The sequence below is a fragment of the Mus pahari genome, chromosome 17 (genome assembly GCF_900095145.1).
Source record: "Mus pahari chromosome 17, PAHARI_EIJ_v1.1, whole genome shotgun sequence".
Taxonomy (NCBI): Eukaryota; Metazoa; Chordata; class Mammalia; order Rodentia; family Muridae; genus Mus; species Mus pahari.
The window spans coordinates 54,386,182-54,395,746 of record NC_034606.1 but is presented as its reverse complement, the minus strand read 5'-3'; the positions used below and the strand labels follow the sequence as shown (position 1 = coordinate 54,395,746).

Sequence of the window (9,565 nt, the reverse complement as noted above, 5' to 3'; positions counted from 1 at the left end):
CCTACCCCGAAACTCATAGCCTTGAGGCCCTTTCATTCTAATAAACCTCATCCTTCAGATGAATTATGAATTGTGTTAGCTTCCTTTCTGGGCTGACCATTAACAGGAGACACACACTCTTTCTCGAAAAAGAAAAATACTATTTAAGTTATTGTGTTGGGTCACATTAATAGCGCTCATGTGGTCCATGCAGCGCTGGACACGCCGGACTGATTCTTATTGTATTTGTATTTATATTTATGAGTGCACTGTAGCTGTCCTCAGACACACCAGAAGAGGGCCCCAGATCCCATTACAGATGGTTGTGAGCCACCATGTGGTTGCTGGGAATTGAACTCAGGACCTTTGGAAGAGCAGTCAGTGCTCTTAGCTGCTGAGCCATCTCTCCAGCCCCGGACTGATTCTTATTACGCCTTCCAGCATCACATATATCTGCTGCCTTGGGGAAAGGGGACTCGCTGGACTCTAAGTTTTCATTCTTCCATTCACTTACCCCAACTGTCACCATAGACTCGGCTACTCTACTCCCTAATCGGATGTCTCACACAGCAGATGTTATAAAGGAGCCGCAAACTAACATCGTCGTCCATTCATTGGCCAGAGCCTGGCTTGTAAGCTTTGCAGAGCTACTGTCCAACCGCCCACCGCGCTCGGGATTGGCCTACGTCACTTCCTTGGTTCCGGACACAGTCCACGCAGTAACCTGTCTTTGCAGAGATCGATAGGCGGACCGGGCGTGGCCGGAACGCGCCGGGACTCAGGGAAAGCTGCCGCCCCTCTTTGCCTTTGAGCGCCGCAGCCCTGAGAATCGCATCTGGCTTGGAAACGGTCCCAGGACTGGAGCCACCAAGAAAGCCGAAGGCGGTCGCGAAGGGCCGAGGACGCCCAGAGACTCTGCGGCTTCCGGGAAGCGGAACCGAGCTTATCCGGAAGGAGCCAACCGTACCAGAGGCTCGCTGAGCACCGGCGGGCGTTAAGCCTAACGGAGTCCACGTCATGGCGGCAGACGGGACCGGGGTAGTCGGAGGAGGGGCTGGCGGCGGCGTCCCGTCCAAGGACGGTTTGCAGGATGCTAAGTGCCCAGAACCAATCCCCAATCGGCGGCGCGCTTCCTCGCTGTCCCGTGACGCGCAGCGCCGAGCCTATCAGTGGTGCCGGGAGTACCTGGGCGGGGCCTGGCGCCGAGCGCGGCCGGAGGAGCTGAGCGTTTGCCCCGTGAGGTCAGGGGTCAGCCTGGGGGACCCTCGGGACACTCCCAGTTCGGTCGCCGTCAGTGCTCCGGGGGGGGCGTGGCCAGGTCTGCCGCCTGCTGTGCTGGGGGCGGGGTCTCCCTTGGGGACATGGGAGCTCCTCTCGGGAAGGGTGACTAGAGTGGGTCCCACCACTCGAGGGGACGACCTTTGCTGAGCCTGACCTGTGTGGATCTGCAGCGGAGGCCTCAGCAACCTGCTCTTCCGATGCTCGCTACCGAACCACGTGCCCAGTGTGGGCGGGGAGCCCCGGGAGGTGCTGCTACGAGTGTACGGGGCCATCCTGCAGGTGAGGGGGAAGGAAGGACCGTAACTTGGGAGTTCTGACATCTGGATGGAGCAAGTGGTGCGGAAAGTGGTGTCTTATTTGTGTAGCTCAATATGCTGAAGCTCTAGAATTCCCAGTCTGTAAGACCAAAAGTCCAAGCTATCGTAGATGACGAAAACACCGATTTGCACCAGTACCCACGTACCTCTGGCTTTTTCTGACTTGGGCCCCTTTGCCATACATCTTCCTTCAGGGTGTAGACTCCTTGGTGTTAGAAAGCGTGATGTTCGCCATTCTCGCAGAGAGGTCTCTAGGGCCCCAGCTTTACGGAGTGTTTCCAGAGGGCCGCTTGGAACAGTACCTCCCAGTAAGAGCCCAGTTTTTGTTGTTTTTACCCCAAGTCTTTACCCTTCCCAATGTCTGCCTTCACATCCCAGGTAGGGAAATTTCCCTAAGACCTTGATCTCCTCCCATCCCGCATCCCTTCCCCCTCCCGCCCCAGCCCCCTCACCACCCTGATAGGTTACTGGGTACAGAGCCGGCCATTGAGAACTCAAGAGCTCCGGGACCCAGTGTTGTCGGGAGCCATCGCAACGAGGATGGCCCGTTTCCATGGTATGGAGATGCCCTTCACTAAGGAGCCCCGATGGTTGTTTGGGACCATGGAGCGGTGAGTCCTGTTTGGGATCTGTGCATCAAAAACTGAACCTCTAGTTGAGTGGATAGATGTCCCAGTATCATGGACTCTGTTTCCCAGCCAAAGCCCAGTGACAGGAAAATTTGGTCTGAAGAGTCGATAGAAGGGGCTGGGGAGAGAGAAACTGAATGTATCCCATTTGGGCGGCTTCCAGGTACCTGAAGCAGATCCAAGACCTGCCTTCCACCAGCCTTCCTCAGATGAACCTGGTGGAGATGTACAGCCTCAAGGATGAGATGAACAGCCTCAGGTGAAGGCGGACGACAGACACAGTGGGTGGGTGGCACTCGGCATTTATCAGTGTCCTCTCCAGGATTTGCTGAGGGCCAGAGCCAGGACCTAGCCTATGAAGGTGGCCCATAGTCACATGACCTTATAGCCTACACCTCTCTACCTCTACAGGAAGTTACTAGACGCTACCCCGTCACCAGTAGTCTTCTGCCACAATGACATCCAGGAAGGTAGGAGAACATATGTGAGTCTTTGAGCCGGCACCGGAAGGGGGCAGCATGCCCTGAAGTGACCAAAATCCCCATTCCCCCCAGGAAACATCTTGTTGCTCTCAGAGCCAGCCAGTGATGACAACCTCATGTTGGTTGATTTTGAGTACAGTAGTTATAACTACAGGTAAGCGTGGGAGGGCAGCCTCCTGTGGGTCCCGTTCCTACAGGGTCCTGGCAAAACAGGCCAGGCCTTCACCTCCACGGCCCTGCTGCCCATGCACTGAATGTTTGCTCTATCCTCCCAGGGGCTTTGACATTGGGAACCATTTTTGTGAGTGGGTTTATGATTATACTTTTGAAGAATGGCCTTTCTACAAAGCAAGGCCCACAGACTACCCCACTCGAGAACAGCAGGTATGTAGTCTGGAGGTGGGAAGAGAAAAGCCTTCTGGCTTCCTGTTCTGCTCCGTTCAGAAAGGGGAAGAAAGGCTACAAAGGGTGATGTTCCAGTCTCCCCAGTCCCTGACTCTTGTCCATTGATCTCAGCTCCATTTTATTCGCCATTATCTGGCAGAGGTTCAGAAAGGTGAGATCCTCTCTGAAGAGCAACAGAAGAAACGGGAAGAAGAATTGCTGATAGAGATCAGTCGGTGAGAAAGGAGGGGGAGAGGGAGGGGAAAACCCTTGTAGAAGAAAAAAGGAGGCTGGGCAGTGGTGGCGCATGCCCTTAATCCCAGCACTCGAGAGGCAGAGGCAGGTGGATTTCTGAGTTGGAGGCCAGCCTGGTCTACAGAGTGAGTTCCAGGACAGCCAGGGCTACACAGAGAAACCCTGTCTCGAAAAAAAAAAAAAAAGGAGAGCTGCAGCTGCAGAGGTTGAAGACCACACCAGAGGCTGGCAGGGAAAGAGTCGAAGTCTGGACGACGATTAGGGAACCGGCAGAGCAGTGTCAACTTGGGAGGCTGGGCAGCCAGGGCTGGAAGCCAGGCAGTGTGAAATGGGCTCTTGAGTGCACCTCCTCTTCCTGCCCCTCGTTCCCTAGGTATGCCCTGGCATCTCATTTCTTCTGGGGTCTGTGGTCCACCCTGCAGGCTTCCATGTCCACTATAGAGTTCGGCTACTTGGTAAGTAAGCCCTACCGTGGGCATGTTGGGTGGGCGCTGCAGAGTCGCTCCGGTCCCGTCCTCCAGGAAATCTGGGCAGGCCCTGGTGGCTTTGGGCAGAATACTGCTTTCAAGGCTTCTCACACTGCATTTGTGACTTCCTTCCTTAGGAGTACGCCCAGTCTCGGTTCCAGTTCTACTTCCAGCAGAAGGGCCAGCTGACCAGTTTCCCAGCATCTTGAGGATCCAACCCCACCTCAGATTTCTCCTGGAGCCTCCAAGGCAGGACCTTGGAGGGAGGGGCAAAGAGCAGAAGACCCCAGAGACGGGGCTGTGCCTCAAAGTGAAACTGTGGTTGAAACAGCCGACCTCTGTACCCCTTTCTTAGTACTTGCCCAAGGTGGGCATCTGAGAGCCCCCTCCCCACCGGGGCTGTGTACTTAAATAAATGAACTTCACAAATACAAACTGAGGAATACAGACTTAAGTGACTTTCGATTGAGTGCACTGGGCTTAAAAGTAGGAGGGGTCCATTCCGCTCATTGAGATCTCCTATCCCATAATACTCCCTGGCTTCTGTTTAGAAGTAACAACTACTGAAGATTGGGCTCATAACTAACAAAAGGGGGGACTTAGGGGAGAGGGCTGGAGCAGCAGTGGTCCCTGAGTGCCACTGCCAACCTTGAGCCCTGGAATTAGGGAAGAGGCTGCCCAGCTGACTCCTGGTGACCTTTTCCCTACATTCAGCTATTTTTAGCACTGATGCAACCATGCTCACGTGAGACCCTCCATTCCCCAGTCCCAGACCTTCCAGCAACCTTGTGGGAAAACTCTACCCACCCTCCCTAGGCGCTCCCCCAAAAGGAGGGTGTTCTGGTTTCCACCCCTATCTGTTTTCTCCACCCCAATTTGGGAGTGGGTGTCAAGTTCCCAGTGAGGACAGGGCGGGGCCTGGCAAGGGTGGCCAGGCCTGAAGGACGTGGGGACATGGGCCAGAGAGGCCAGACCCATACACCGACAGAAGCAAACCTGAGCTGTGAGTTGGGGACCAGCACAGGGAGGCCAGCCGGACCCAGAGCCATTCCGTCTCACAGCGCTTCATCCTTACTCACAGCCAAGCTATCCGGGCGAGGACAGTGCTAGGGCCACTCCCTTCTCTGGGCATCTAGACTTCCCAGACCCCCAAGCCGCCCTTCGCTGCCCTTGGGGTGCACGGAGCCAGACTCCTGCACCATTGCTGATCTGCCTGCCCGGAACCCCACGAGGGTTCGGTGGCAGCGGCGGTTGGCCAGGCTTAGAAGGACCCAGCAGGGCGCGTAGCGTTGGGGCACGGGCGGGTTTGGGGGGTGGTCGCATAGGGGACCGGGCAGGGGGTGGGGGAAGTGAGGACCAGATGGGGAGGTGGGGGGCGGAGGCTCAGCTAGAGGTGGCTGGGCGGGGGTGGGGCTGGGCTGGGCACACTAAGCACCTGGCCCAACTCTTAGGTGCTGACTAAACCCCAGGATGGCGGAAGCACACCAGGCGGTAGCTTTCCAGTTCACTGTGACCCCAGACGGGGTCGACTTCCGGCTTAGTCGGGAGGCTCTGAGACACATCTACCTGTCTGGAATCAACTCCTGGAAGAAACGCCTTATTCGAATCAAGGTGTGGGTTGATTCTCCGGGTGGTTCTTCGGGGCCTCTTTTTCCCAGCAGGTGCCTAGGCAGAGAAGCCAGCTGTCAGAAACTGTCTCATTGTCAGCATCTGTCTCTGCTTTTGGCAACCAGTGCTGGTGGTTGTAGATAGCCTCTATCCAGCGGTACAGACGGCAGAAGAATGAAGATGTGGTGGGGACCTATAACGTAGGTGTCCGCGTATGGAGAAAGAACACCGTGAACGGATGAGGCAAAGACCAGGAGCCCTTCCTTCCTCAAGATTTCCCAGGGGCCTAGTGACATTTCCCTACTCCAGTAGCATGCTTTGTTTCTTCCCTACAGAATGGCATCCTTAGGGGTGTGTACCCTGGCAGCCCCACCAGCTGGCTGGTTGTTGTCATGGCAACAGTTGGTTCCAACTACTGCAAGGTGGACATCTCCATGGGGCTGGTCCATTGCATCCAGAGATACCTCCCAGAAAGGTATGGGACCTGGAAGGCTCAAGTTTCAAGAAGAAGAGCCAGGACAGTTCCCAAGGCCAGGAATCTTGTACTGGACATTGGTGGCCAAGGGTCTCTCTCACAGGGCTACCATCTCTCGGTTCCAAGGCAGTTTGTATTTGGTACACTCAGACCAGAGAGGTCCTTTACCATTTCTTCCCCGAGAGGGAGTTCCCAGCTAACAACTGCAGTCAGAATTCCCTGAAGGGTGCCCTCAAAGGGATATCCTGAAGTCGTCCTCCTTCTCTAATAGGTATGGCCCCTATGGGACCCCACAGACCCAGACACTTCTCAGCATGGTCATCTTCTCCACCGGAGTCTGGGCGACAGGCATTTTCTTTTTCCGACAAACCCTGAAGCTGCTGCTCTCCTACCATGGGTGGATGTTCGAGATGCACAGCAAGACCAGCCATGCCACCAAGATCTGGGCTGTGAGCAGAGGCACTGGGAGGGTGCAGGCATCTGGTTTGAGATCATGGGGAATCTCACGTGGGGCTCTGAACAGGAAGGGAAAGGAGGACCTGATCACAGGCGTTTGGCACCTGGGTTTGTCCCAAAGGAGCTGGGACAGTTCTGAAGGTCTCACTTGTTTTCTAGTTTTATGTCCGTTCCTCCTGACGGGCCCCCCCACCCCACCCCAACATTGCGCTCTGTATCTTCAGATCTGTGTCCGTCTCCTGTCCAGCCGGCGGCCTATGCTCTACAGCTTCCAAACGTCACTGCCTAAGCTTCCTGTCCCCAGCGTGCCAGCCACAATTCACCGGGTAAGAGCCCGAGGACCGGTGAGCCCCCAGATCCTGGATGTAGAGGACCAGTCCAAACTGATAAGGACTAGCTAGAGAAGAATAGGGGTCTGATTGAGGAGTGGTGGTAAGAAGGTTAGGGCAGAGGTAGCCCTCTTCCTGACAATCATTTTGGCCGGACAGTACTTGGATTCTGTGCGGCCCTTATTGGATGATGAAGCATATTACCGCATGGAGACACTGGCCAAGGAATTCCAGGACAAAACTGCCCCCAGGCTGCAGAAATACCTGGTGCTCAAGTCATGGTGGGCAACTAACTATGTAAGTTGGTCGGGCTGGGCTTCTTCTTACCCACGTGTTCTCCATCCACCGTCCTCAGCTCTAACCTCTGGCCTGTCTATCCACAGGTGAGTGACTGGTGGGAAGAGTACATCTACCTCCGAAGCAGGAGCCCCCTCATGGTGAACAGCAACTATTATGCCATGGTAAGAACCCAGAGCCCCCTAGGGCTCCCGTGTGCCCAGCTCTGACCCCACGCTCTGCCACAAGGAGCCCAGAACCTTTGCATCAGAATCCATGGGGTGAGCGGGGGCTATGGAGCGAGGCCTGAGGGAAAGAAAGAGTGCTGGAGGAGCCATCCAGAGCCAGCCCAGGGGAGATGGGGATCCTGACAACAGGTAGAATTCCAGGCTAGCTACAGCACACCCCATGGCTCCCTAGCCCGTGGTCCTCTCGGAACTCTCAGGCACGGGTCCTTGACTCTCTTGTGGACACCACTTTTAGAGCTTCTTTAAAATGTACTTTGATTTATTTATGTATTTATGTATTTATTTATTTTTATTTATTTATGTTGGGCCCTTTGTGGAGTCAGACCACAGGGAGAATGCCAGCTTCATGTAGTGCTTAAAGTGTCCCTGTCTGCCTCACTTCATGTGACTGGTGTCCCCACCATATACCTGGGGACCAGTAGCGGATCTTCCTGATGCCTGGAGCCAAGTCTCTCCTACAGTCCAAAGCATACCCTACTACCCTCCTAGCCTCCTGGAAGCCCCCTCTCCCCTCTCCCCTCTCCCCTCTGCCTGCTCACCAACCCACCTACACCTGCTTCCTGGCCCTGGCATTCCCCCTACACTGGGCCATAGAACCTTCACATGACCAAGGGCCTCTCCTCCCATTGATGTCCAACTAGGCCATCTCCTGCTACATATCCAGCTGGAGCCATGAGTCCCACCATGTGCACTCTGTCTTTCTAACAACTTATATCCTGTCCAAACCAAAGATTTGTTCTCCTTGTTGTTGTTCTGTGGTAGAACCCCTTTGAAGCAAAATATGAATGGGCAGCGAATGGCTCTGGTCGAAGCTGGAGCCTGTTAGTTTATGATTCTGGAAGAGCACCCCGATATGATGTTGGTTGGAACATAGAGAGGGGATGCAACACCTCGGGCCCCTGAAAAAGTATCCTTAGGCTAGTGAGACTCAGGTGACCGCACCCCCCCCCCCAGCCAGAGGTAGCCAGCCTACTGACTCTGCTTCACCCATAGGATTTTGTGCTTATTAAGAACACAAATGTGCAAGCAGCCCGTCTGGGCAATGCCGTTCACGCCATGATCATGTATCGCCGCAAACTGGACCGTGAAGAGATCAAGCCAGTGAGTTATGTCGGGGCTGAGGGGCGGGGGTAAGGAAAAGAGGCCTGAACCTAAGCCATGCTGGGTCTTCCTCCCAGGTAATGGCACTGGGTATGGTGCCCATGTGCTCCTACCAGATGGAGAGGATGTTCAACACTACACGCATTCCAGGCAAAGAGACAGGTACTGGGCTCCAGCCAGGCACCCGTGAAGAGAAGTCCTACCCTCCCCAGAACCTTTGAAGAGGATACAGTAGCCATGGCAGCTAGGTGCCCAACTAGTATTGGTCTCTAAGCACTCCAGCCAGCATCTCAGGATCATTTGTGAAAAGTAGTCAGTTTGCTAGAGATTCTAGATGGCCATTACTTACAGACAGGTGCTGATGCTGGGACCCCACCCCCACCCCCAAGGGATCCAGAAGAGTGGCTCTCCTTGTAGGGCCTCCAAGTGCCTAGGGACATAGTCATGAATCAAGAGAAATGAGATGAGCTCTGCTGGCCTAGTGGAACTCAGGAGAAGAGAGCCCATCCCTTGTGGAGCCAGAGAGGAGGCAGGAGAGACTTACTGGGGCACAGTGGCTTAGACAAAGGAAGGCCCAGGTCAGATGTATTGCAAATCAGGGTCTGCAGGGAGCACCTGTGGTGGGGAAAGTGGCCCCTTTCTGGGCTGGAGAGGGGAACTGGGTGTTCTCTGAGGCCCTGCCTCAGCTGCTTGCCGGCTTCTCTCTCTCCCAGACTTGCTACAGCACCTCTCAGAAAGCAGGCACGTGGCTGTCTACCACAAAGGTCGCTTCTTCAAGGTCTGGCTCTACGAGGGCTCGCGCCTGCTCAAACCCCGAGACCTAGAGATGCAGTTCCAGAGAATCCTCGACGACTCTTCCCCACCTCAGCCTGGGGAGGAGAAGTTGGCAGCCCTCACCGCAGGGGGAAGGTGCCCAGGCTCTGGAGGGAGGGTTTGTCCAGGCCCAGGTTTAAAAGGCTTCATTAGAAAAAAAAAAAAAGCTTGGTCCCACCTCTATCCTGGAACTGGGGGCCAGAGATGTAACCAAGGCTAGGCACATAATACATAGTGAAGGGCAGAGGACATCTTTCAGGATACCCAAGTGGTCCCACATTCAACCTGATCCTAAGAGGTACGATGATAAATAGATATAGATAGATTAGATAGATAGATAAATAGATAGATAGATAGATAGATAGATAGATAGATAGATAGATACAGATACAGATAGATACAGATACAGATACAGATACAGATACAGATACAGATACAGATACAGATACAGATAGATACAGATAC

At 54.5% G+C, this 9,565-nt stretch overlaps 2 protein-coding genes across 3 annotated transcripts in view; both read left to right on the top strand.

Annotated features, from left to right (window-relative positions):
• The first annotated feature begins 668 nt into the window (after window positions 1–668).
• On the top strand, window positions 669–4,248 carry Chkb (choline kinase beta). Of its 2 annotated transcripts, XM_021216605.1 has the most exons (11): window positions 669–1,220; window positions 1,431–1,539; window positions 1,772–1,885; window positions 2,055–2,188; window positions 2,370–2,465; window positions 2,618–2,676; window positions 2,761–2,842; window positions 2,964–3,072; window positions 3,205–3,308; window positions 3,701–3,782; window positions 3,932–4,248. In XM_021216605.1, the coding sequence occupies exons 1-11, from the start codon at window positions 997–999 to the stop codon at window positions 4,001–4,003; spliced, it is 1,185 nt and encodes a 394-aa protein (XP_021072264.1). In that variant the 5' UTR covers window positions 669–996; the 3' UTR covers window positions 4,004–4,248. The 2 variants fall into 2 exon arrangements, with proteins under 2 accessions (XP_021072264.1, XP_029386948.1); XM_029531088.1 differs by lacking the exon at window positions 3,932–4,248 and having other exon boundaries at window positions 690–1,220; window positions 3,233–3,308; window positions 3,701–3,781.
• Window positions 4,249–4,696: 448 nt separating this feature from the next.
• Cpt1b (carnitine palmitoyltransferase 1B) overlaps window positions 4,697–9,565 on the top strand; it is a 9,811-nt gene continuing 4,942 nt past the window's right edge. The window contains exons 1-10 of the mRNA XM_029547870.1: window positions 4,697–4,797; window positions 5,246–5,405; window positions 5,738–5,877; window positions 6,149–6,326; window positions 6,558–6,659; window positions 6,822–6,959; window positions 7,046–7,123; window positions 8,180–8,287; window positions 8,365–8,449; window positions 9,001–9,271. Coding sequence (XP_029403730.1) covers window positions 5,265–5,405; window positions 5,738–5,877; window positions 6,149–6,326; window positions 6,558–6,659; window positions 6,822–6,959; window positions 7,046–7,123; window positions 8,180–8,287; window positions 8,365–8,449; window positions 9,001–9,271 — 1,241 coding nt within the window. The 5' untranslated portion in view covers window positions 4,697–4,797; window positions 5,246–5,264. The remainder of the gene's footprint in view (window positions 4,798–5,245; window positions 5,406–5,737; window positions 5,878–6,148; window positions 6,327–6,557; window positions 6,660–6,821; window positions 6,960–7,045; window positions 7,124–8,179; window positions 8,288–8,364; window positions 8,450–9,000; window positions 9,272–9,565) is intronic.

Coding starts and splice junctions, on each gene's coding strand:
- Chkb (XM_021216605.1), top strand. CDS start 997: ATGGCGGCAGACGGGACCGGGGTAGTCGGAGGAGGGGCTGGCGGCGGC. Junction 1,221..1,430: donor CTGAGCGTTTGCCCCGTGAG/GTCAGGGGTCAG, acceptor GTGGATCTGCAG/CGGAGGCCTCAGCAACCTGC. Junction 2,466..2,617: donor GATGAGATGAACAGCCTCAG/GTGAAGGCGGAC, acceptor CTACCTCTACAG/GAAGTTACTAGACGCTACCC.